The following is a 26,303-nucleotide window of genomic DNA, read 5'->3' on the forward strand; positions in this document are numbered from 1 at the left end:
ATTCTTAATCTAAGGGATGTGCACTCCAGACCCAAACTGGGTGTAAGGATTACTTAAAAATAAAATCAAAAAACATTTTTTAAAGATGAGCACGTGACCCTAAAGTACCCTCCCCCCAGCATCCAGCAGAGAGGCTGGGCCCCTGGCTATTGGACCGCCCCCTGCGCAGCGCTGGCCAATGAGAGAGGTGGTGTGGAACGCGGGTGGTTTCCATGGGAACACTGGAAGGAGGGGGCGGAGGTTACCGAGCAACCGGAGATGCTGCGAGGCCCCGCCAAGCGGTGGGAAAGTGCATTCTCCCAGAGCCGGAGGAACTCGCGCCGACGAATCCCAGATAGGGGCAATGGCTAGTTGCCTCCTTAATCCTCAGGAACCCTAGGCCTCAACCCCGTCATGACGTCTCCCCTGTGCTGGCCGGCCTCCACCAACATCCTGCCTCCTCAGGACCAGGCTTTGACTTCCTCCAAGGCCAAGGGCAATCCGACTCAAACCCAGCACCACCACTCCCAAGGGAAGATTGTGGCCCATGCCTGGCCCCCACACCATTCCAAGTCAAGACCCCTCCATGCCCACAGGGGGAAGTCTGCTGTGCAAACGCAGGTGGCAGAGTTACAAAAGAAGATACAACTGTTAGGTAAGATGGCTGGAAGAGGAATAAAGAATCAGGAGTCAGCAGTGTCCACCCAGCCCTCTGACCAGGCACGGTGTGACAAGGGCCTTTCACCACCATTCATCCAGGTGACCAGTTTCTGGAAGCAAAAACTCATACTTCTTCATGGTTTTCCTCATCTCTCTCTCTCTTTTTTTTTTAATTAATTAATTTATTTATTTATGATAGTCACACAGAGAGAAAGAGAGAGAGGCAGAGAGAGAAGCAGGCTCCATGCACCGGGAGCCCGATGTGGGATTCGATCCCGGGTCTCCAGGATCGCGCCCTGGGCCAAAGGCAGGCGCCAAACCGCTGCACCACCCAGGGATCCCCCCCCCCTTTTTTTTAAATTTATTTATGATACTCACAGAGAGAGAAAGAGAGAGAGGCAGAGACATAGGCAGAGGGAGAAGCAGGCTCCATGCACCGGGAGCCGGACACGGGATTCGATCCCGGGTCTCCAGGATCGCGCCCTGGGCCAAAGGCAGGCGCCAAACCGCTGCGCCACCCAGGGATCCCTTTTTTTTTTTAATTTTATTTACTTATGATAGTCATAGAGAGAGAGAGAGAGAGGCAGAGACATAGGCATAGGGAGAAGCAGGCTCCATGCACCAGGAGCCCGATGCAGGATTTGATCGGGGGTCTCTAGGATCGCGCCCTGAGCCAAAGGCAGGCGCCAAACCGCTGCGCCACCCCGGGATCCCTTTCCTCATCTCTCTTATAAAATCTTTCCTGGGCGCAGAACCAACGGGATTGTGTTTCATACTTTTGTATGATTTCAGCTTTTCTACCATGCATGGGGGCAGGAGTGGTGGTGGTAAAGAACAAAGATTCTAGGGATCCCTGGGTGGCGCAGCGGTTTAGCGCCTGCCTTTGGCCCAGGGCGCGATCCTGGAGACCCGGGATCGAATCCCACGTCGGGCTCCCGGTGCATGGAGCCTGCTTCTCCCTCTGCCTGTGTCTCTGCCTCTCTCTCTCTCTCTCTCTCTCTCTCTCTCTGTGACTATCATAAATAAATAAAAATTAAAAAAAAAAAAAAAAGAACAAAGATTCTAGAGCCAGATTTTCTGGGTTCAAGTCTTGGCTCTGCATATACTGTTTGATCTTGGGGGACTGTGAGTAGCCTAATTGATCTCAGTTTCTCTATTCGTAAAATGGGGATAGTGAGAGTACAACCCTATACGAAGTTGAAATATATAAAGTGGTAAGAACAGTGCCTGACACATAGTAAAGCACTGTAAAGGGTAAACCAATGTTTCTCAATGGGAGAGGGCTATTTTGCTTCTCAGTGAACATTTGGCAATGTCTGGAGACATTTTTGATGGTCACATTGTTGGGGAGGGGGTGCTGCTGTCATCTAATGGGTGGAAGTTAGGGATGCTGCTCAACATCTGACAGTTCATGGGATCAAAACAAATAATTATTCGTCCCAAATATCAGTCATGCCAAGGTTGGAACATTCTGATGTGACCCATAATTATTACTGTTTTGTCATTCTTAGAAGGTAATCTTGCACAGTAGTTGAAGGTTTGGGCTCAGGAATCAGACTTCTTGAGACCATGAACGTTGTAATAAGCCTGAGCCTCATTCTTCTTGTCTGTAAATGGGTAGGATATGGATATGCAACTGTTGACATACAGCATTTGATACCTGGAAAGTTCTTTGTCCAACATCCAGCATATACTAAGTGCTCAAACTAGTGTATTGTTATAATATTAAGTTAATGATAACAAAAATAGCTTCCCTCTGGGAAGACCCCAACACCCTGCTTGTGTACCTTACATGACCTCAGAGGGTGACCGGAAGGCCTTTTATGAGAACAGCCAGTGGAACATCAAGAAGAATCAGGAGACCATCAACCGTCTTCGTGAGGAGACCAGGGTGTTGCAAGTACAGCTGACAGACCTGCTCCAGGTGAGGGTGCAGAAGTGGGTGAAGGGTTTCCAGGAAGCAGGGCAGCATCCCCAAGGGCAGGGTGCTGCCTCAAGTGGGAGTGGTCTGGGTGAGCGGTGACTGGGCTCCTGTCCTTGCAGGGAGATGAGAAAGTGGTCCAGACCGTGATTCGGGAGTGGAGGTCAGAGAAGCCATACCTGAAGAACAGGACAGGACAGGTTTGCCCCACCCCACCCCCACTATCTCCCTTCATTTCCAGCTTGTGTCCCCTCCTTGCTGGACTCCCTGCCTCATCCCATCTTCTCCAGTCCTTTCTCCACACCAGCTGGCATTCATCTATTCATTCATCTATTCATTCAATTAACCTTTATCACACACCGACCATGTGCTAGGCATGGTATTAGGTATTGGTGACTATGCAGTCAAAAATCTGCACCAATCTGCACTCCTCAGAACTTCATATCCTCCTGGGGAAAAGACAATGGGGGGGGGGCCGTAGGAGGGGAACAAGAACAAATACAGAAAGTAATTTCCAGTAGTGATAAGAGAAATGAATAAAATAGCAGAGTGACTTCCTAGAGATGGATGGGGCAGAGGTTTGCACTTTTTTTTTTTTTTTTGAAGATGTTTATTTGAGAGAGAGAGAGAGTGCACACACGCAAGCATGGGGTGGGGAGAGCAGAGGGAGAGGGGAAGCAGACTCCTGCTGAGCACAGAGTCTGCTGTGAGGCCCTGGATTCCAGGGCCCAAAATCATGACCTAAGCCAAAGGCAGACACTGAACCAACTGAGCCAACCAGGTGCCCCAAGGGGTTTGTACTTTAGATTGGGGTGGGGAGTCAGCAAAGCCCCCTCTCTCTAAGAAGGTGATATTTGAGCTGAGAATGAGACAGGCAAGAAATGATTTTGGGAAAAGTGTTCTAGGCAGAGGGAACAGTGAATGCAAAGTCCCTGAGGTAGAAACAAGGGGTAGAGTGTTGGAGATGATAACATCTCCAGTGCGGCAGAGGAGTGTGTGAGCGGGGCTCCATAGGAGGTGAGCATCAGGAGAGTCAGCAAGGGGGCACCTGGGTTGCTCAGTCAGTTAAGAATCTGACTTCGGTCCAGGTCATGATTTTGAGGTCCTGGTGTTAAGCCCTGCTTGTTCCTATGCCCCTCCTCCTACTCATGTTCTCCCTCTCTCAAATAAATAAAATCTTTAATTAAAAAAAAAAAAGAAAAAAAAATAAAAAAAAAATAAATAAATAAATAAAAAAAAAAAAAAAAAAAAAAGGATCAGCAGGGGCTGAATCTTCCAGCAGGCTTAGCTGGCCATGATAAAGAGTGCAGGTTTTATGACATATCAGAGAAGTGGGAAGCAGAGTGTGAGGAAGCAAGAATGGAGGTCAGATGGTGAAGATGGTGTTAGCTGTACTCAGACAAAAGTGGTGAAAATAGGAAGAAAAAGATATCTCTGGGAAAACCTTTGAAATAGAACAAAGCATTGATAATGAATCGGATGTAGGTGGGAGAAGAAAAGGTGAGGATATTGAGCTGTTGGACTGAGCACCTGGAAGGATGAAGCTGCTATGAGCCGAAATGGAGAAGATCCAAGGGAGGCAGACTTCGGGGAATCTCACACACTCAATTTTGGACATGATAGTTTCGAGATACCTGTGGAGACACCTGGAAGGCAGTGTAGATTGATACGGGTATATGACCCTCTAGTTCTGGGAGTGGGGCAGAGCTGGGGGTTAAATCTGGATGTCTTCAGCCTGTGGTCCAACCATGAGCCTGGATAGGTCCATCAAGGTGGTGGGTATGAACAGAAGTGAGAAGAGCCTGGGGCCGTCCCTCCTGGGGGCCAAGGAAATGGACAAGGGACAGCCAGGGTGGAAAACTGGCATCCTGGAAGATGACGATCTGCAGGGGATCAGCTTGGTCAGATGCTGCTGAGACCCTGGGTGATAAGAAACAAGATGTGGGAGAAGAAAGGGAGGAAGGGTTAGGTGAGAGGGTTGAGACTGCCGCTGGGGCTTGCCTCCCCCCAGCAGGCCTTTGAGCACCTGGACCACCGACTGAGTGAGAAGGTGAAGCAGCTGAACACTCTGCGGCACCAGGTGGGCCTGCGGCAGAAGTGGCTGGATGAGCTCCAGCTGCAGCACAGCCTCCGCGAGCTGGAGATTGCAGAAATACAGAATGGCAACACGGAGGTGGCCAAGGTGAGGCTACCCAGGGGTGGGAGGAGGGCAGGGATATCCTGGGAAGAACTTGAGAGGGGAAGAGACTCAGCCCAGCCTTGCCTCCCTCTAGACCATGCGGAACCTGGAGAACCGCCTGGAGAAGGCCCGGATGAAGGCTGAAGAGGCTGAACACATTACCGGTGTGTACCTGCAGCTCAAGGCCTATCTCCAGGTGGGGACCAGCATGGCTCAGGGGTGACGTGGGAGGGCCAGCTGCCGAGGCACAGTGGTCACAGGGCCCCCACCCCACCCCCAGGAGGAGAGCCTTCACTTGGAAAACCGGCTGGATTTCATGGAGGCTGAGGTGGTGAGGGCAAAACGCGAGCTAGAGGAGCTGCAAGTGGTGAACCAGGAGGCGTTCAACGCCCAGGATATTGCCAAGGTGCCAGCCCGCCGGGCCCCGGGGTTCCTGCCCAGACGCCATGGTCTCCTGGCCCCCAGAATCCGGACCCCAGCTGTCCCCGAGCTCCTCCCGCCTGTCTCCCGGATGCCGCAGCCTGGCCCAGCTGCCTGAAGTTGTTGGGCCAGGCTGCTCCGGCCCTGAGCCACGGTGGGTACCAGCTGATCCCCCTGTCGCCCTGCTCTTCCTCCAGAACCAGCTGCAGTATCTGGAGGAGACCGTGTTTCGAGAGCGCAAGAAGCGTGAGCGCTACATAACCGAGTGCAAGAAGCGGGCGGAAGATAGGAAGCTGCAGAACGAACGCATGGAGCGCAAGGTGACCCTGTCCAGGGGTGCGGGGTGCAGGGGGCGTTCAACCCCAGCCTAGACCTGGCCCGGCCCCACCCCTGCCCTGCTCTTAACATTTCTCCGGACTCCGCCCAGCGCCACCTCCTCTTGATGCCAGGGTTCCTCCCACGAACCTGCCCTCGCCCTCCTCCCATCAGATTGCCTGTCTGGAGGAGCTTCCAGATGTCCCCTCACTCGCTGGTGGTCCCCATCCTTCCCCACCTGATTACCACCCCCCCACACACACACCTAAATCTGATCAGGCCTCTAGCACCTCCCCTTACTCGAGGCCCCGCCCCTGCTCTCTTGACCCCGCCTCTTGCACGGCCCCCGTGCCTGCCCCTCGCTGACCAACCCTTTCCTGCCCTCCTGACCCCTAACTGGGTGCCCCAAGACTTTACCCTGGCTCCCCAGTCGGGCCCTGCCCCCTCGCGGTCCCCTGCCCTCAATCCTTGCCTGAGAGCTGACTCTCCCGCCCTGGCCTCAACCTGTGAACAGACCCAGCGTGAGCACGTGCTGCTGCAGTCGGAAGATTCGACCCAGGACAGCCTGCGCGTCAAAGACAAGGAGCTGAAGCAGCGCTGGACCATGTACCAGACAGAGATGCTTTTTGGCAAGGTCAAGGATGCCACCGGCGTGGCTGAAACCCACGTGAGTACTGCCGGCGGCCCACAACGCTCTCCGCCCTCTAGTTGCACTCAAGCTGAGCCCAGGCCAGTGAAGCCAACCCAGCCAGCCTCCCCTTTCCCCGGGCTCAGTTCCTCAGCCAACACAAACCTGCTCTATTCGTAAAAGACACTTCTTCTGCCTCTAGCTACTGCCCCGTTCTGCTCCTCACAGCAAAACCCACATGAGCTGTCTACCCTCGCCATAATTCCCTCTCCTGTTCGCTCTAACACTGGCGCTTTCCTTGGCGTGTCAGCTCTGAGAAGTGGTGAGCTTTGTCTTTTCTGTGTTTACGGCGCCTGTACCATGGTCTGGGGCACTGCTGACTGCCCACTGCCACTCTTGGACCCTGGCAAGCCGGACCCCTGTCCAGTTTCTGTCTTTTGAGCAGTCTCCCAGTGCTGCTGCTTTCATAGGATAACCCCCAAAGAGTTCTGGGACTCCAAGCTATGGGAGTCATCTGGGGCGCTGTGGCCAGGCACCTTTCCAGAAATTGGCCTGGTGGGCAACTACCTCTGAGATTGGCCATGTTTCCTCACTGGATTGGGCGAGATTCACAGTCACAATGTGGATGGCAGGTTGATTTTGAAGAGCAACTATGCTCACTGCTACCCTGCACCACACGCTGATTTTGGCTGATTCAAATTCCTCATATAGACAAGGACCCTGCAAAAATTATGTGTCAGGGGCTTAACATCCTTGAGGCACCTCTGAGTCTGACTCACAGAGTCCCTAAACATTGCTGTGCAGAAGCCACAGGCTTAGGCCATCTGTCCTGCACACCCAGGGGAAAGTAGGAGGAGGTGCACTCAGATCTACCCAGGCCTCCCTCTGACGGGCTGGTGGCCTGCAGGCGGTGGTGAGGCGGTTCCTGGCACAGGGGGATACATTCAGGCATTTGGAGACACTCAAAAGCGAGAACGAGCAGTCGCTGCTGAGGCTGAAGCAAGAGAAGCAGCAGTTGCAGCGAGAGCTGGAAGACCTCAAGTACTCAGGGGAGGCCACGATTGTGAGGTGAGACCCCGTGCCCAAGGAAGAGAATGAGGGGCCTCCGGGCTCAGGTTTCTCCAGTGGTGACCTCCCCATTGCCTGTAGTCAGCAGAAGCGGCAAGCTGAGTTGCAGGAGCGCCTCAAGGCCGAAGAGCTGCGCCTTGCTGAGGCACAGGATCAGTTGGAACGGACCAAGCGGGCGATGCAAGTGACCAAGGAGAGCCTTGAACACCTGGCGGGCAAGCTGAACTGCATCACAGTGGTAGGCCTCCCCCCAAGGAAGCTCAGCCCAGAGCCTCCCACAACCCACGAGGGTGTGGTTCCTGCCCCTACTCAGGGGAACCTGCTTGAGAGGACCAACCCTCTGCCCTGTCCAGGACGTCAGAAGCCTGCCTACAGGGGACACCCATCCCCCCTCCTCAGAGTCCCCACCCCCATCTCCCTGAGGGAAACCGCCTTAGTTCTCAAGAGGCTCAGGACTTCAGAGACGCTGTCCCATCTTCATGGGAAAAATCCCACCTTGCCTCTCCATCCCAAACCTCAGAGACCCCACTGCAATCTTTGGGCGGCCCGAGACAGGGGGAGCCCCACCGTGCCCGCAGCAGAGTCCCATTTCTTCCGAAAGTCACCCCTGAAATGGCTTCTCGAGTTATTACCCCCTTCCCTCCACTAAAACCCTTCATTCCACCCATTGCTTTTGTCTCTGGAGTTCGGAGGCTCTGCCCTCACCGGGGCGTGGGCCTTGACAATAGAAGCCCCACGGGGGGGATCCCTGGGTGGCGCAGCGGTTTGCGCCTGCCTTTGGCCCAGGGCGCGATCCTGGAGACCCGGGTTCGAATCCCACATCGGGCTCCCGGTGCATGGAGCCTGCTTCTCCCTCTGCCTGTGTCTCTGCCTCTCTCTCTCTCTCTCTCTCTGTGACTATCATAAATAAATAAAAACTTAAAAAAAAATAAAAAAAAAAAGAAGCCCCACGGGGGATAGATAGCATCACCCCTGTTGGCGGTCCGTCACCTTCCAAAGGCCCTGCCCGGGGTGGAAAGAGTCCCAGAGGCCCGCCCCCTCCAGGCTGATTCAGCTCCGCCCCCGGCCGCAGGTGGATGGCCGCTTCGCGGGAAAGGAGCTGGATCCCAAGGCAGGGGACTACCTGCCAGACCTGCTGGGCCTCGTGGAAGAAAAGCTGCTGAAGCTGCAGGCACAGCTCGAGAGTCACAACGTGCCAGGGATGCTGCGCCACCTCACCGACGACGAGGTGCGAGTACAGCCGGGGGCGGGGCTGAGGCGGCGGGACTGGGGCCGAGGAGCAGGGAGGGGCGGGAGGAGGGGGACACCAGAGGGGAGGCCTATGGGGCGGAAATGAGTTCCAGGGACAACGTGTGAGGTTTGTAGAGCGAGGAAAGCTTCCAGAGGGTCCGGGAGGCCAGTAGGCAGGACTGGGGAGTGAGAGAGAAAGAGAGAGAGAGTGTGTGTGTCCCCGCGCGCGCATCAAGGGACTGGCCCCCAGAACCAGGGGCGGGCCTACGGGCAGGGGGGCGGGGCTGGGTATCCGGGTACGCTCTAAGAACAAACAATTCCGCTGGTCTCGAGAAAAACTAAACTGGACGAATGGGCAGAGGTGCATTTGGAATCAGGGTGTACCTTGGAATGGGGTAAGGAGGAAGGGCCACAGGACTTCCCTGCAGCCTCTACACCAGCGTCTTCTCTCCCGCTCCGCCCCCCCAGTTCTACTCCACCCTAGAGGGAAAGCTGCCCACGTACAACACCCGCATCGCCCTGCCCCTTGCCAGTCTCAAGGACAAGTTCTTCGGTCAGTATGGTCATGGAAAGGGGGCGGGGCTGGGGGCCCGAGCTGACCAACGGAAAGTGGTCGGAGGCCGGGCGTGAGGCCAAGTTGGGGGGTGGTAAAGGCTGGGAATGGAAATCTGAGCCAAGAATAGGAACCCGGATCCCCTCATTGCCCTGCGCAGACGAAGAGGAGAGTGAGGACGAGGACAACGACGTGGTGACCCGTGCGGCGCTTAAGATTCGTTCCCAGAAATTAATCGAATCCCGCAGCAAGAAACGCAGTCGTTTGAAGAAGTCCTAGACTCACCCTCGCGCACACCTGGCGCTGCCGGGCCCCTGAGGAGCTCCCAACCCCTCTGGGCCCAGCCTCAGGCCCACGGGGCCCCCTCAAGGGCTAAACGCGGCCGGGATGAGGGAGCAGAGCAGGGCCCGTGGCGCCGGGAGTAGAGAAGGGGGCCGGACTGCCGGACGTTCCCATAGTAAATCTTACGAGGCGAGCCAGAGCTGGCCTCAGGATCAAGCAATAAACGTCACCAACCAGCCCCCTGGGTATTTGCCTCTCCTTGATTCTGCACCACGGCAAAGACTGCCGCCCCTAAAATCCAGGGCCCAGACTCCACCTTCTCCGTCCAGGGGAGTGAGTACTCCCCATCAGCTGGGGATGCAGGTTGAACACTCCCCCGACCTCCAGTAATGAGAGATACCCCCACACCTGGAATGAACCACCCTCCCCACTTGAAGACAGGATACTTTCCTAGGGAGGCAGAATGGCCCCCCACTTAACTATACACACTAGTTCACCCACCCCCGTTAACAGAAAAAAACCCTTCCGGGGAGAGAGGAGTGTCCCTTCTCCTGGGCACAGATTGATACACACCTATGGGGAGAGCCGGGACCTCACCTCTGTGGGACCTGGGCTGGGCGCTGGGGTCCAGCTGGGGGCATCCGAGAGCCGCGGGTCCCGCCCCGCCCCCGCAGAGCCGGGTCGCCCCGCCCTGCCCCGCGGGCCCCAACGCCCGGCCACTGCCCGCCGCCCGTCGGCCCTTCCGCCTCATTCAGCCGCGCCGCGGAGCGGGACAGGCACGGGCCATGGATCGGACAGCGGGCAAGGAGCTCGCCCTGGTAAGGGGACCAGGGGGCCCGGGCCCCACATCCCTGGCACCCTGGGATCCAAAAACCACATGTCCCTGCCTTCTGGACCCTATCTCCCCGCAAATCGGACCCTTCGTATCGGCCCAGGAGTCCCAACCTTGAGCCTCCCGGCCCCTGCCCCGGTGAAGTGGCTGGTACCTCTGAAGGATGGGGGGTGTCTCTGAGCTCGTCTACAGGGACAGAGACAGGTTCCGTGAGCCCGGACCCTGGGACGTCCCCAGATGCCACTCCATCCTCTCAGGACCGGGGTGTAGGGTGCCCGCGGCGGCGAGGGGATCGGCCCCAGCCCCCGAGTCTCGCTGGGTCTGATCGGGGAGGGAGGTGGTGCTAGAAGGCCCTCTTGAGTCCGCGCGGGACGGGTGGGGGCGAGGTCCCGGGGCCCGTCCCCCCGCGGCGCCCTGAGCCGGTCTCCGCGTCCAGGCGCCGCTGCAGGACTGGGGCGAGGAGACCGAGGACGGAGCGGTGTACAGCGTCTCGCTGCGTCGGCAGCTCAGTCAGCGCCTGAGCCGGGGGACCGGGCCCGCGGGCTGCCAGGTGAGGCTGCGGTGGAGGGTGGGGCGGGGCGGGGCGGGGCCGAGCGCGGGGACCTGGAGGCGGGAGGCGAGGGACGGCCGGGGGCGGAGCTGAGGCCCGAGGGAGGGCGGGGTTTGCAAGCGCCCAGGTGAGGGTAGGAAGCGTCTGACCGCAGCCGGGTGAATCGGGTGGACCACTGCGACCGCCCAGTGACCGCGTGGTTCCGGACCGGGACTTGGGGACTAGCCCGGACGGCGGGGCCTGGGTCGGCCAGGTTTAGTGGGGCGGAGCTGGAGGGAGGGGTGGTCTTTGGAAGCAGCCGGGGGAGAGCCGGCTGGGGACCTGGGAAGCGGGGCTGGAGAGCTGGGAGCCTAAGGACACGGGCGGGGTGGGGCCTGGGAGGACCGTGGTGTCCCGGGCGGGTTTCGAGGATCGTTTAGGTAGGGAGCAGAATAATGAATCCAGGAGGCAGGGTTCAGAGAAATGGGCAGGACCAGACGCCAGAGTGGTGTTTAGCGATGGGCGTGGTTGGAAAGGGGGTGCTGGGGGGGCCACTCCTCTTGTCTCTTTGCCGCCTGCCTTGCCCCGCAGGCCCCCCGCCCCGCTGCGGACGCCTTCGTCCACTACCGCACGAGCAAGGTGCGGGCGCTGAGGGCGGCGAGGCTGGAGCGGCTGGTGCGGGAACTGGTGTCTGGAGACCGCGAGCAGGACCCCGGCTTCGTACCTGCCTTCCTGGCCACTCACAGGGCTTTTGTGTCCACTGCCCGCGTGCTGGGCCTTCTCCTGCCGCCACCGCCACCGCCCTTGCCTCCAGGGTCAGTACCTCCGGGGCAACCTCCCTGTTCCCACCCGACTCTCACCTGGGTTATTGGATCCTGCAATCCCTCCTCCCCTAAGCGCCCCCTAGCCTCCCTCTTTACCTGATGGGGGAGTTGCTTTTCCCAGGATAGAGATCGAGAAGACAGAGGGAGGAGGTCTGCGTGTCAACAAGAACTTAAGGTTGGTCGCCCGGAGGTGAGGGTGGGGGTCCTAGAGGTCCAAGGTCACATCTGGGGTGTAGGGGCTCCCGAGGTCCAGAGCTCTGGGCTGGGCTCTGAGGCCCCCCACTCTGGCCAGGGCTGTGGTATCCGTGCTGGGCTCCTGGCTTCGGGATCACCCTCAGGATTTCCGGGATCCCCCTACCCACCCGGACCTAGGCAGCGTCTGCACCTTTCTGGGCTGGGCGGCCCCAGCAGGGCCAGAGGCCCAGGAGGCAGAGAAGCTGCTAGGAGATTTCCTGGAGGAGGCTGAGCGAAAGCAGGAAGAGGAGCAGCCTGAGTCACGGACAGGTGAGGGGTATTGGGATGCTGATTGTGCCCGGAGCAGGCCTTTTCCTGCATGATCCATCCCCCAAACAGGTTCTCCCCTCACAGAGCAACAGACCTCAGAGCCTTAGTTTCCCCACCTGTAATATGAGGCTAATGACCCTTTGTCTAACATATTAGTGTTCATCTAGCGCTTCGCCCTATGGTTCCAACCTAACTACAAAAATACTTTACCATTGGGTCAGGATGCCTTTTGTGTCTAACTACAACTATTTCCATTGCTACTTATGTTAGGAGCCACCAGAGACCTGGGTTCAAATCCCAGTTCTGCCATTTGCTGACTGTGTGACCTTGGATAAATCACTTTCCTCTCTGAGCCTCCATTTCCTTATCTGTGAAACAGAAATGATAATAGTATTTACCTCGTTGCTGTCTTTTATTTATTCAAAAAAAAAAAAACAGCTACTGGCAAACAACTAGACAGGAGCTCCCCCAGTTCCCTAGGAAAGACAACAGGATATAAGTAAATAATAAGGAGGACTGCGCAAATAGTGTTATTTCCATCTTAGTTGTTATCACTGATTCTTATTAGAATCTACCGCTTAAAATGAAAAGACATAGGAACCCATACTAATATTTTCTTCCCCCTTTTTTTAAAAGATTTTATTTTTTTTAAGATTTTATTTATTTATTCATGAGAGACACAGAGAGACAGTCAGAGACACAGGCAGAAGGAGAAGCAAGCTCCCCACAGAGCCCAACGTGGGACTCGATCCCAGACCCCAGGATCATGCCCTGAGCTGAAGGCAGACGCTCGACTGCTGAGCCACCCAGGCATCATCCCTCTTTCTTTTGCTTTTAAAGATTTACTTATTAAAAAAAAAAAAAAAAAAGATTTACTTATTTATTCGTGTGAGACACAAAGAGAGGCAAAGACATAGGCAGAGTGAGAATCCTGACTGGGGACTCGATCCCAGGACACCGGGATCATGACCTGAGCCAAAGGCAGATGCTCAACCACTGAGCCACCCAGGTGCCCCTTGATATTTTCTTGTAGAGTAGGTATCAGCAAATCTGATCCTTTATAGAGTTTTCCAATCTCTGTCGTAGAGAGCTTTTGGGGAGAGGGAAATATATCTATGTACTTCATTCGGGTCTTTGTTCAGTTTGTCACTTCTCCAGACATGCTTTCTCTGATCTCTCAGCAAATATATCTTCCCACTCTACATCCTCGCCTGCCTTATTTTTCTGCCTAGCACTCATTGGCCTTGTTCCTGACTCTGTCCCCAGGGGCAGGAACAACCAAGATTTGTTGATTGAATAATTGCATCCTGCTTATAAAGTATCATCTTTCACCCATCTGTGTTGGACCTGATCCCTATCACAAAAGCATCTAAATCCCTAATCCCCATCCTTTAATCCTCAGATTAAAGTGGGCATATTCCTCTCTGCTTTACAAAGTAGCAGCCACTTCTTTCTCCCTGGTGACAAATATTTCATTTATGTATATTTTATTCCTCTGTCTTACCCCTTGTTTTTTTTTTTTTAAGATTTTATTTATTTATTCATGAGAGAGAGAGAGAGAGAGGCAAAGACACAGGCAGGGCAGAGGGAGAAGCAGGCTTCATGCAGGAAGCCTGATGTGGGACTCGATCCTGGACCCCTGAGCCAAAGGCAGATGCTCAACTGCTGAGCCACCCAGGCGTCCCATTCCCCCTTGTTTTTTTTTTTTTTTTTTTTTTTTTTTTTTTATGATAGTCACACAGAGAGAGAGAGAGGCAGAGACATAGGCAGAGGGAGAAGCAGGCTCCATGCACCGGGAGCCCGACGTGGGATTTGATCCCGGGTCTCCAGGATCGCGCCCTGGGCCAAAGGCAGGTGCTAAACCGCTGCGCCACCCAGCGATCCCACCCACCCAGGGATCCCTCCCCCTTGGTTTTTAAGTGTCTTTCTTCCTCTACCTGCAGGATTTCACCAGCTGATTCCAAGTCACTTGAGCTGCACAGTCCAATGAGGTAGCTGCTAGCCACATGTAGTTATTGAAATTGAACTAAAATTTTTCAGTTCTTGCTCACACTAGCCACATCTCTAGTGCTCAGTAGCCACACTGGAGAGCATGGGTAGAAAATATCTCCACCAGGGGCGCCTGGGTGGCTCGGTGGTTGAGTATCTGCCTTCTGCTCAGGGGGTGATCTTAGGGTCCTGGGTTGGAGTCCCAAATCAGGCTCCCTGAGAAGAGCCTGCCTATGCCTCTGCCTCTCTATGTCTCTCATGAATAATAAGTAAAAAATCATTAAAAAAGAAAAGAAGGGGATCCCTGGGTGGCGCAGCGGTTTGGCGCCTGCCTTTGGCCCAGGGCACGATCCCGGAGACCCGGGATCGAATCCCACATCGGGTTCCCAGTGCATGGAGCCTGCTTCTCCCTCTGCCTATGTCTCTGCCTCTCTCTCTCTGTGACTATCATAAATAAAAAAAATAAAAAATAAAAAATAAATAAAAATAAATAAAAATAAAAAAGAAAAGAAAAGCTCTCCACATTGCAGAAACTTCTATTGAAGGTACTGCCCTAGGCTGTGAGATCTTGAGGTCAGAGGAGTACATGAACATTTATTGGACATCTACTGTGTGCTCTGCTCTGGATTACACTTTAACATTTTTGTTTTGGGATGACTTTTTACTATGACGTTTTGCTATGAAAAATTGCAGGCATACAAAAAAGTAGTGAGAATAATATAAAGAACACTCACCCATTGTTCATTTTCAACCATTATGAATTTCACCCAGAAATGTTTTTTTCAGGATGTTTTGAAAACAAATCTCAGACTTATGTCACTTGACCCATAAATACTTTGCACCTTAACTGACAAGGACTTCTTTTTAGGTTTTTTTTTTAATAACCTAATCTCATGTACACAATCATCTTCAACAAAATCAGCAACAATGAGACACCTGGGTGGCTCAGCAGTTGAGCATCTGCCTTTGGCTCAGGGCGTGATCCTAGAGTCCCGGGATCAAGTCCCACATCAGGCTTCCTGCATGGAGCCTGCTTCTCCCTCTGCCTGTGTCTCTGCCTCTCTCTCTCTCTCTGGGTCTCTCACGAATAAATAAATAAAATACTTTTTTAAAAAATCAGCAACAATTACTTAATATTAAAAGATACCCAGTCCTGGGGCACCTGGGTGGCTGAGTCAGTTAACCATCCAACTCCTTTTTTTTTTTTTTTTTTAGATTAAGATTATTTATTTATTCATGAGAGACACACAGAGAGAGAAGCAGAGGTATAGGCAGAGGGAGAAGCTGACTCTCTACGGGGAACCTGATGTGGGACTCAATCCTGGGACTCCTCCCAGGATCATAACCTGAGCTGAAGGCAGACAGTCAACCACTGAGCCACCCAGGTCCCCTTAAGTGTCTAACTCTTGATTTTGCCTCAGGTCATAATCTCAGGATCATGAGATGGAAACCCAAGTAAGGCTCTGCGTACTGGGCATGGAGCCTGCTTAAGATCCTCTCTCTCCCCCTCCCTCTGCCCCTCTCTGCCCCACTCTCCCTCTCTCTCTCAAAACAAAAACAAAAACAAAAAAACCCAGTCCAGATTCAAAGATTCAAATCCTCTCCCCCTGTTGTCCCTAAATTGTCTTTTTTATGGTTGTTTCTTTGAAATCCAAACATCTATTCAAGCCACTTGGTCTTTAATTTCTTAAGTCTCTTCTATTCCATGACAATCTCACTTTGCCTTTTCTTTAATGTCATTAGGAGAAAAAAATGTGTCATTTGTCCTGAAGAGTGTCTCACCTTCTCCATCTATTCGCCTGTTTGCTGTCTCATGGTGACATGTAGCATGTTCCTCTATCCCTATATTTGCTGGAAGCTCCACAGATTTGGTTAGGTGCAATTTTTTTTCCAATGCCAACTTTTTAAAACTAGTATTTTGCAATGCCATCTGTCCTAATTTGAAATGAAAGATAGATAATTGGGGTACCAGGGTGGCTCAGTGGTGGAGCATCTGCCTTTGGCTCAGGTTGTGGCCCTGGATCCCGGGATCAAGTCCTGCATCGGGCTCCCCACAAAGGAGCCGGCTTCTCCCTCTGCCTATGTCTCTGCCCCTCTCTCTCTCTCTGCGTCTCTCATGAATAAATAAAATCTTAAAGACATAAATATGTGGACTTACAAAGATAATTTAAAAATAATAGCATGGTGCTGTTACTATCATATGAAGGAGAAATAAAGTGAAAGCAGGTTACACAATAATAAGTCATGCTTGTCGCTGTGTCAGCACTCAGGCATGTCTTACTAGGATACATGATGAAGTCGTCCAGAGCCTTTGTCTCTTTGTCGTCATGGTGAATGTGACAGCCAGAAACACCAACTAATGCAGGGGCGAACAGTGGCCACACAGGTGTAGTAGCATAAACATTGGTGACATCCCTTTCTAGAATGGTGAACAACACTCATAATTTCTCAAACAAAACAGAGCCCAGACTTTGACAGTTCTTGTATTTCTGGAGCCATGTTAATGAGTGTTTATGAGCAAAATAGTTGGGTTCTAGGTGCAGATTATTGTAAACAGATTTTCCAAGGACGCAAATGTCTTGGAGGGACACTTGGAGGTTGAGTGGCACAAATTTCACTGTGCGGTGGCCCCCTTGTGGCAGAGTTCAACTTCAAAATGTTCCCTAGGGGAGGTGGGTGGGGAAAAAAATGTTGCGCAGGGGGCGCCACCATAGAATCCCATTCCTATTTATTGAGCACTTTATAGCAATCTAGTATGTGTGATCTCAGTTGATCTTTAAAAATCCAGATAGGGATCCCTGGGTGGCGCAGCGGTTTGGCGCCTGCCTTTGGCCCAGGGCCCGATCCTGGAGACCCAGGATTGAATCCCACATCGGGCTCCCGGTGCATGGGGCCTGCTTCTCTCTCTGCCTGAGTCTCTGCCTCTCTCTCTCTCTCTCTCTGTGGCTATCATAAATTTAAAAAAAAAAAAGAGAGAGAGAGATAAAAATCCAGATGAAGGGCCCCGGTGGCTCAGCGGTTTAGCGCCACCTGCAGCCTGGAGTGTGATCCTGGAGACCTGGATCGAGTCCCATGTGGCTCCCTGCGTGAAGCCTGTTTCTCCCTCTGCCTGTGTCTCTGCCTCTCTCTCTCTCTCCTCTCTGTGTATACTCATGAATAAATGAATAAAATCTTTAAAAAATAAATAAATAAAATAAATAAATAAATAAATAAATAAATAAATAAATAAATAAAATCCAGATGAAGAAATCAAGGCACACAGTGGTTAAAGGGTTTGCTTTAATTCACATAGCAAGCCCGGGGGACAAGTTTGGATTTAAACTTGGGCCTTCCCTTAACTATAAAGTTCTACTACCTCGCACCACAGGAATAGGGCAGACAGATCTTATTTTAATATAGGTTCAAAAATTATATATATATGTTCAAAAACAAAAACGCCTCTCTGTTCTACTCTAGCCTTTTAACGTTTGGCTTCAAGTCCTTTCCCTGCCATTTCCTGAAGGTGTGACCTAAGGCAAACTGTTCCTGCCTCAGTTTCCCCATCTGTGGAAGGCTGATAATAGCACCTCCCTCACCGGGTTAGTGTGCTGAATCACCTAGGATGGATCACCACCTTAGATGCTAAATGAACATTGCAGTTGCTCCGAGACACTTAAAAATACCCAGGGACGGGCAGCCTGGGTGGCTCAGGGGGTTTAGTACCGCCTTTGGCACAGGGCCTGATTCTGGAGACCCGGGATCCAGTCCCATGTCGGGCTCCCTGCATGGAGCCTGCTTCTCCCTCTGCCTGTCTCTCTCTCTCTCTCTCTCTCTCTATCTCTGTCTCTCATGAATAAATAAATAAAATCTTAAAAAAAATAACGAGGGACATTTCCATTTTGCATATTAGGAAAGTGAGACCCAGAGATGCTAAGGAACTTGTCCAAGGTCACACAGCTAGTCCCCAATCCCAACTTGAGAGCTTTTAACCCGTTCCGTTCTCCCTCAGGACCTCCTGGCGCTGCCCAGACCCCTCGCCCCGACTCCCCGGAAGGCTGCTCGGAAGAGGAGGAAGGACCAGCGCGGGAAGGCCCTGAGCTCCTAGACTTTGGCGTAGATGAAGTGGCCGAACAGCTGACCCTGATGGATGTGGTGAGCACCCAGGCAGGCCAGGCGGGGGGCCAGGCCAGGCGGGGTGCGGCTGTGGGGCAGATACCATGGGCACAGATCCTCCTCACTCCCCCCACCACCACCCTCCCCACCTCCCTCCGCCCAGGAGCTCTTTTCGAAGGTCCGGCCCTGCGAGTGCCTGGGCTCGGTGTGGTCACAGCGGGACCGTCCAGGGGCCACAAGCACTGCCCCCACTGTGCGTGCCACTGTGACCCAGTTCAACATGGTGATCGGTTGCGTGCTGGGCTCGGTGCTGGGAGAGCAGGGCCTGGCCGCCCCGCAGAGGGCGCAGCGGCTGGAGAAGTGGATCCAAATCGCCCAGGTACGCATAGACGGGGAAGAGGGGAGGTGGAGGCTGGGCTTGGGTGGGTGGCTGGGAACAAGGCCTGGTGAGAGGCAGGGGACCAGGGTCTGGGAATGAGGGGAGGGTTGGGGTTAAGAGATGCCCCTAAGGGAAGGCCCTGGGCCCCTTGGCTGCAGAAGGATGCTGGATGGGTCTAGGGAAAAGAGGATGGGGTGGGAGAGGGTAATAGGGAGGGGGGTGCATTGGAGGAGGAACCCAGAGAAGGTGCCCAGAGAAGGGGGCCATGTCCTGAAAGAGACTGGATAGGGGCTGGGCAAGAGTCTTAGGGCTGAGGGAAAGAAAGAAATGGGGGCCTAGGAGGGTGGGAGAGTGGGGAAGCGAAAAGGGGAAGGGGGTGGTTGATACCCAGAGTGAGACATAGATTTAGGAAGGAGAGGTCTGGGTCCAGGAGAGATCCTGTGGGCATGTCTAGGGCCCGGGGAAAAGTAAGGAGTAGGGACACAGGTAGCCAAGGTGAGAGGTAGGGAATGGAGGGGCAGCTGGAGGAGAGGACCTAGGGCTGCAGGTGGGGAGGGGGGCGGGTCCTGAGGGAGGAAGAGGGGAGGCAGAGTTCATACCTGTGGTGGGAAGGTAAATGGCAGCTGGGGATAAGGCTAGGGGTGTGACACCCCCCCCTCGCAGCGCTGCAGGGAACTGCGGAACTTCTCCTCCCTGCGCGCGATCCTGTCCGCCCTGCAGTCCAACCCCATATACCGGCTCAAGCGGAGCTGGGGCGCCGTCAGCCGGTGAGTGGGGGGGGGGGGGCGCCCGGGCAGGATGTCCTCCCCGGGGCAGCTCCGGCCTCCCCAGCCGCTGATCCCTGACACCTCTCCTGCCCCCCTCCAACCCCCAGGGAACGGTTATCCACTTTCAGAAAACTTTCGCAGATTTTCTCCGACGAGAACAACCACCTCAGTAGTAGAGAGATGCTTTCCCAGGTAAAGATGCATGTGGACACCCCCCCTGCCCCGGGGGTCCCAGACCCAAAAAGGGGACCTGGGGCCCGGCTAGGGCGCCGCTTGTCATTGTGAAAACATTCAGTGTCCTTTGACTGCACTTCAGCGATGACCTTCCCCTTGTTTGTGGGCAGCCCGCTGGGTTTTACTGCCTCTGCTGCCCTCATGTTAGCTCACACTCAGCAACTGCCTTATTTATTCATTCAACAAATACCAGAAGTTACATGGAAAAGGTCACTTGAGGCCAGAGTCATAGCAAAGAGGAAAAAAAAATTCAATTTTCACTAGGACTCGACTTTGACAAGCAAAACTAAAAATCGTGTGCCAGGAAGTCTGACTTATTGTAGGCAAGACTTAGATTCTCGTTGTAATTAGGCCCCGCTTCTTAGGGTGAATCCAGAACAGATGGAATGTGAAGCCTGTTCCTTCAGCCCAGAACATTCTTCACATTCATCTTGTGCGGGTCTCGCTCCACTTGCTTCTGGATTGCCCTTACCTCCGCCTGGTACATGTGTAGCTTGGCTGTCGCTGTCTCTCCCCCGCTAATGTCTGCTCTGTGAGGCCAGGATTTCTGCCCGTTGCTCGCTGCTGCCTCCTTAGCACTCAGAACAGTGCCTGGCCGAGCAGCTGCTCAGTAGAGAGCTGTGAGGGAATGAAGGTCTCAAATCAAGATGAGAGGTCAAGGAACCCCTAGCTCTGAATTCAGCACCTCCTGTGTGCCAGGCAGTGGGCCAGGAGACTCCACCGTGATCCAGACGGACAGGGCTCCTGCCCTGGGGGAAATCAGGACCTAAATAGGGAGACACATCATGCATTAATAACTGCCTGGCAATTATGTAGTTAATTACCACACAGAGCAATGCTATGAAGGCAAGGTTCAGGGCATTTCCAGGAGGGTGGATGACAGGCCTGTTGTTCAGTTTTCCTTGGGTTTGACCTTTACAACTGGCTGGTGGTAACTGAAAGCAAAACAGGTATATATGGTGGGTCTTGAGGCATCTTCCCAGTGGGAAGTGTAAAAGAGATCCCAAGACTGCTCAGTTCTTCCCTCCCCCAGGAGGAGGCCACCGAGAGCCCCCAAGAGGAGGACACCCTCCTAGGAAGCCTGCCCTCAGTGAGTGAGATGGTTTGGGAGGGGGGCCGAGCAGGATCCTCACAGAATGGGGTTGGGACATAGTGGGGTCAGTGATGGCTGAGAGTGACTGAAGTTCTGGGGACCACAGAAACTGCCCCCAGGCCCTGTCCCCTACCTTGGCACCTTTCTCACGGACCTGGTTATGCTGGACACAGCCCTGCCGGATATGCTGGAGGTCTGACCCCTGACCCTTGACCCCTGACCCCAGTACCACTTACCCTCAGCGTAGTGGGCCTCCTGACATACCACCCTTGACCCTGCCCGTGCTCCCTACACCACCCCCCGTAGCACAGTGGGCTCCTGACATCCTAGCCCCTGACCCTGACCCTCAATCCTTGATTCTGGAGGCTCCAGTTCAGACAAAGTTTGCCCCCAGGGGGATCTCATCAACTTTGAGAAGAGGAGGAAGGTAGGTGGCAGGGGGGAGGACATGGGGCAGGGGACAGGCTGGGGGCAAGGCAGGGGTGGGTTCTGAGAGGCCGCCCCCTCAGGAGTGGGAGATCCTGGCCCACATCCAGCAGCTGCAGAAGCGGTGTCGGAGCTATTGCCTGAGTCCCCGTGCACCCGTCCTGGCTGCCCTGCGCGACCAGCGCCAGCTCAGCGAGGAGCAGAGGTGACCACCCTGTGGCCCGGCCCAGCCCCGCCCTGGCTGATTCTTGATGGCACACAAGACCCACTTACCGCATGTACCTCTGCAACTCCTAAGACGCCCTCCTGAGCCCTGACCCCCAACCTGTGACCTTATATTTTCTCCAGCCCAGTGAGGGCTCCAGTTAACCTCTGACTTCAAATTCTGACCCCTTCTGACTTTCTGACTTCAGCCTTCAATGTACAGCTGGCCATTTCACACCCGGTCCCATCTGTTCTCTTCCCCACCATCTGACCCTGTCTGACCTATGACCCCACTTCTAACCCCAATCTGAATCTCTGAGCCCGATCATTGACGCCCAGTTCTGAATAACTGACTGCAACTTTGATGTATATTTGACCATCCAATTCAACTATTCCATTTGTTTCTTTTCATTCTGTTGAATCATTACCCTAATCATTGACCCCAATGATTACTTGACCTTGAACTCTGTCTTTGACCAAATTTTACTCCTCGATTCCTGTGTGACCTGCCAACCAGGCCATTCCATCTCATCCCTAGTAAGACCCTGATACCATAATTACCACCCCCTTTGCTACCCTGACCCTGACATTCGGTGCTCAGCCCCTGCTGCTTCCCCAACAAATGCACAATGCAGCTCCCAACTAATTCTAGCTTTCATCTCATCCCTTGCCACTTCCTGGCCTCAATCCACCCCCATGTGCACCCTGACTGCTCAGCTACCGTGTCTCCCGTGTCATTGAGCCACCCGCTGCCTCCTGCCCCAGCTCCCCACGTATCCGGCGGCGAATCAGCCTCACCAAGCGCCTCAGTGCGTGAGTCTTGGGGTGTGCCTGAGGAGTGATGTGGGCAGACATGGAAGGCTGCTCCCGGGACCAAGTCTGGGCTCATCCTCATCCCTCATCCCTTGTCTCTGTCTTTAGAAAGCTGTCCCGAGAGAGGGGCTCATCCCCTGGTGGGAGTCCTGGGGACCCCTCATCTCCTGCCTCCAGGTGAGCATCCCAGTTAGTGAAAGGACTAGACATGGCAGGGTCAGAGGTCAGGGCATCCACTTGACCTCAGGCTCTACATCTCCTCCAGTCTGTCCCCAGGGTCTCCCCCATCTAGTCCTAGAAGCAGAGACCCTCCTCCAGGCAGTCCCCCGGCCTCTCCAGGGCCCCAGAGCCCCAGCACCAAGGTACTAGGACTACTTATATGAATGTGGGACTGTGGATACTCAGGGCTGTGTGTGTGTGTGTGTGTGTGTGTACATGTACATGGGATTTCTTTTTTTTTTAAATTAATTTATTTATTTATGATAGTCATCAGAGAGAGAGAGAGAGAGAGAGAGGCAGAGACACAGGCAGAGGGAGAAGCAGGCTCCATGCACCGGGAGCCCGATGTGGGATTTGATCCCGGGTCTCCAGGATCGCGCCCTGGGCCAAAGGCAGGCGCTAAACCGCTGCGCCACCCAGGGATCCCAGTATATGGGATTTCATGGCCAGGCATATACGTAAGAAGCTGTACCCATGCCTGCCTGAGCACTCTGGGGGTCTGTCCAGGATACCATGTGCATGTCACGGCCCTATTTGAGGGATCCTCCTTCAGTAGTCTGGCTTGCATTCAGATCTGGACCCCCATGAGTCGGCTCACCCACAGAGGACTCCAGGGTGTGATTATACCTTTTGCAAGGATGTGTGTGTCCCCAGGAATTGGTGTACCTAAAGAGGGACACATGGGCATAAATCTCCACAATATCCCTGGGATCATGAATGGAGCTGTTCATGGACTTGCAGATGTACATAACTTATAAGCATATGTGTATACCTGCTGCTCTCTGTGTACATGGGATTGCTTGTGTGACATCATAGCTTTGTGCATTTATGGGTCATGCGTACATCTGTTTTTGTAACAGGGCATGAAGGTCTGTATGTGATGGGATTGCATAGAGGCGGGTCTGTGAGTGTGCCCTAATTCCTGTCCCCAGGCTCCGCTTATGTAGGGGGACATGTAAGTCTCCCACTACTCAGTGCCCACCCCCGCTGCCTACAGCTGCTGCCCTTGAGCCTGGACCCGCCAGGCCTCCGCCCCTCGGCTCTGCCCCTGAGCAGCTCTCACATCTCCTTACCGGGGCAGCAGGGATCAGAGGCTCGAGTCATCCGAGTCAGCATTGACAATGACCACGGGAACCTGTATCGGAGCATCTTGGTGAGGGTTTGGGCCAGGAACCTGATGGAGTGCTCCACCCTCCAGTCTTGGCAGTCACACCTCACCACCCACCTTCTTTCCCAGCTCACGAGCCAGGACAAGGCCCCCAGTGTGGTGCAACGAGCCCTACAAAAGCACAATGTGGCCCAGCCCTGGGCGCGTGACTACCAGCTCTTCCAAGTCCTTCCAGGGGACCGGGGTGAGCAGGGACTGCTTGGATGCTGGGCTAGGGGATTAGCTAGGAGGGCAGCAGACTGATTAGGGTTGTGGCTGGCGTAAAGGGCCATGAGGTGGTTCTGACACAGAGTTAGGGGTAAGGTGAAACAGGGTGGGGGTAAGAAGCAGTAAAATGCTGGTGCCTCAATCTTGTGGGGTCATGAGGCTGCCTTGGTCATGTAAGAGAAAGGGGCACTAAAGGTGTCTTAGGATTTATGGGGAAATGAAATTGTCCAGGGCCAAAGGAGAGGGGGAAAGGAAGGAGGTTGTCTTGGCTTAATTTGTAGGATCATAAAAAAAAAAAAAAAAAAAAAAATTTGTAGGATCATGAGGTTGCTCTGGCTCAGCCTGATGGGGCAGGTGTCTGAAGGGGGTCTGGGCTTGAATTTGTGAGGAAATGAGTTTGTCCTAGCTCACGACAGGGGCTTTGAAGTTGTCTGAACTTGGCACAGGAGAGGGCCACGTGGTATTGAAATGCAGGGTAGGGGAGCATGATGTCATTCAATACAGATGCAGGGGGATGCCTGGGTGGCTCAGTGGTTGAACATCTGCCTTCAGCTCAGGGCATGATCCCAGGTCCAGGGATCAAGTCCCACATCAGGCTCACTGCAGGTGAGCAGGTAGGAGGTCCCCCAGTTCTCGAGAAGGAGAGGCAAGAGGACATGACCTGAGCTTGGTGGGACATTAGGAAGGAAGGAATATATGAGGCTGTTCAGCTGTCAAGAGTGAGGGCCGCAGATTGTTCAGGCTGGATGGAGGAAGTCAGAAGTTGCCCAAGTCCGTGGTGACAGCAGCCTGAACTTGGCTGGGAATTGGCTGGGGGGAAGGGTGAGTGAGCAGGAAGTCATTTGGGATGGGTGACCGGAGTTTGCCCAACCTTGCAGCTCAGGTGGTCTAGACCCTAGAAGGAAATAGCAGGACACTCCCAGGTCCGTGGCGGGAGAGCTATTGCTGTGTAGGCTTTGAGTGGGAAGTTGTCCTGGTTCCCAAGGAGAGGACGAGGCTGACTTGAGTGTCAGCCGAAGGGACCCATGGTTGTTGGGTGAATAGCAGAAGGTTACCTAGGTCTTTTGTGGGGGAAGTTTGAGGTTGTGTACGCCTTTAACCATCACATCCACCCTTGGCCAGAGCTCCTGATCCCTGACAACGCCAATGTCTTCTATGCAATGAGTCCAGCCGCCCCTGGAGACTTTGTGCTGCGGCGGAAGGAGGGGGCCCGGCCCACAACCACAGTCTCCTCACCCTGAGGGGGCCCTCTTCTCCCTCTAGAACACAGGCCCCACCAGCAGCTTGGGGCCTGGCTTCTGTCACCATGGGAGAGGGGAGAGGGCTTCTCTACCAGAAAGGTCCATTCTGCAGCAGAGAATGTAACCATGTGCTCTGTAACCCATGACCCCACCCCTGCCCCCAACTTCAACCCACTGGACACCATCTCTCTGACCCCCTTGGCACCGGATCCTTATTCCAAAGCCCAGCCCACAGATGAAGAGCTTCACCCTGTAAACAGAGAAAGCTGGTAGGGTGCTGGGAGGTGGGGGTGTGGTGGGGGGTGCAGTCAGACTCTTCCCCTGAGAAATCTTGTGACTGAGGGAGACATATCAGAACTGATAGAAGTGGATTGTCCTGAGTGATGAAGATGAAGCAGGAGGTCTGTCTTATCCGTTCTGACCTTGTGCCTCATGCTCTCTCTCAAGATAGAAATTAAAAACCAAAAATAAGGGGGCACCTGGGTGGCTCAATGGTTGAGCGTCTGCCTTTGGTTCAGGTCATGATTCTGGGGTCCTGGGATCAAGTCCCACATCAGGCTCCCCACAGGAAGCCTGCTTCTCCCTCTGCCTGTGTCTCAGCCTCTCTCTCTGTGTCTCTCATGAATAAATAAAATTTTTTAAAAAACACAAACTGAAAAAAATCTAAGAGCCTTCTGAAAGGGTTTGACATGACCAGTTGTTGGAGGGTGGGGGCTGTCACACACAGGGTTGGGACTCCCCAGCATTTTGGGGGGCACTATGCTTCTTTTCTGCCATGTGTATGGGAGAGTGAAGAAATGAAAATCCATGGGGCACCTGGGTGGCTCTGGGTTTTGGTTGAGTGTCTGACTCTTGGTTTCTGCTCAGGTCATGAACTCAGGGTCCTGAGATTGAGCCCCACATGGGGCTCCACACCCAGTGTGGAGTCTACTTGAGCTTCTCTCTCTCCCTCTCCCTAATCCCCTCCTGCTCTCTCGCACTTTCTCTCAAATAAATAAATAAATCTTAAAAAACAAAATGAAAATCCAGTGGGATCAGAGACAAATATCATCAGCACCCATAAGTCAATAGGGTGTGGAGACAAAAGGAGAGAGGTGCACAGTCTCTCTGTACTGGGAAGAAGAGGAAACAGAGAAGGCAGAGACAAAGGGAGCCACAGGGCCACCTACAACACAATCATAACAGTAATGTGTTCACGAGGAACTTCTACTCTGTGCTGAACATCAACTAGGGGCTTTATATCTCACTGTTAATCAGGGTTCTTTGTGCTTCAAGTGTTCAAAACCCCAGATCAAGCAGATGTGCAAGCAGGAAACTAATGACTCACACAAATGAAAAGTTCAGTGGGCCCAGCTTTAGTCACCATTGGATCCAGGGATTCGAAAGATGTCATCAGGATTTTGTTGCTGTCTCTGGACTCTGATTTGCTCTGAGAATGAGACTGTGTCTCCCTCCCACCGACGCCCCCCCCCCCATACCTCACCAAATCCAATCACCCTCTGTGACAATAGGACAACCCCTGATTTTTTAGCTGGCCACCCAAAGTA

The 26,303-nt window shown here is 53.7% G+C and overlaps 2 protein-coding genes and 2 long non-coding RNA genes across 12 annotated transcripts; 2 read left to right on the forward strand and 2 right to left on the reverse strand.

Annotated features, from left to right (window-relative positions):
* The first annotated feature begins 229 nt into the window (after positions 1–229).
* On the forward strand, positions 230–9,473 carry ODAD3 (outer dynein arm docking complex subunit 3). The gene is made up of 13 exons (XM_072787284.1): positions 230–634; positions 2,442–2,563; positions 2,683–2,760; positions 4,572–4,742; positions 4,834–4,935; positions 5,020–5,145; positions 5,357–5,479; positions 5,989–6,141; positions 7,010–7,170; positions 7,252–7,408; positions 8,243–8,398; positions 8,869–8,953; positions 9,114–9,473. Exons 1-13 carry the CDS (start codon positions 394–396, stop codon positions 9,230–9,232), a joined length of 1,794 nt encoding a protein of 597 aa, XP_072643385.1. The 5' UTR covers positions 230–393; the 3' UTR covers positions 9,233–9,473.
* On the reverse strand, positions 2,334–10,616 carry LOC140610824 (uncharacterized). Its single transcript, XR_012012315.1, has 3 exons — positions 10,222–10,616; positions 4,195–4,480; positions 2,334–2,739 (listed from the first exon to the last, which is right to left on the reverse strand). It is a non-coding gene; the product is annotated as an uncharacterized lncRNA (long non-coding RNA).
* RGL3 (ral guanine nucleotide dissociation stimulator like 3) lies at positions 9,961–25,408 on the forward strand. 9 transcript variants are annotated; one of them, XM_072787274.1, is made up of 19 exons: positions 9,961–10,053; positions 10,504–10,617; positions 11,188–11,411; positions 11,542–11,595; positions 11,713–11,924; positions 17,902–18,044; positions 18,169–18,384; positions 19,048–19,151; positions 19,259–19,343; positions 20,419–20,475; positions 20,585–20,671; positions 20,873–20,905; positions 20,988–21,109; positions 21,826–21,921; positions 22,030–22,098; positions 22,187–22,283; positions 23,138–23,293; positions 23,378–23,492; positions 24,638–25,408. In XM_072787274.1, exons 1-19 carry the CDS (start codon positions 10,021–10,023, stop codon positions 24,754–24,756), a joined length of 2,136 nt encoding a protein of 711 aa, XP_072643375.1. In that variant the 5' UTR covers positions 9,961–10,020; the 3' UTR covers positions 24,757–25,408. The 9 variants fall into 9 exon arrangements, with proteins under 9 accessions (XP_072643375.1, XP_072643376.1, XP_072643379.1 ...); XM_072787275.1 differs by having other exon boundaries at positions 21,015–21,109; XM_072787278.1 differs by lacking the exon at positions 23,138–23,293.
* On the reverse strand, positions 19,541–23,416 carry LOC140610825 (uncharacterized). Its single transcript, XR_012012316.1, has 2 exons — positions 23,214–23,416; positions 19,541–20,151 (listed from the first exon to the last, which is right to left on the reverse strand). It is a non-coding gene; the product is annotated as an uncharacterized lncRNA (long non-coding RNA).
* Positions 25,409–26,303: the final 895 nt, after the last annotated feature.

This window comes from Canis lupus, chromosome 19, assembly GCF_048164855.1.
Source record: "Canis lupus baileyi chromosome 19, mCanLup2.hap1, whole genome shotgun sequence".
NCBI classification, from domain to species: domain Eukaryota; kingdom Metazoa; phylum Chordata; class Mammalia; order Carnivora; family Canidae; genus Canis; species Canis lupus.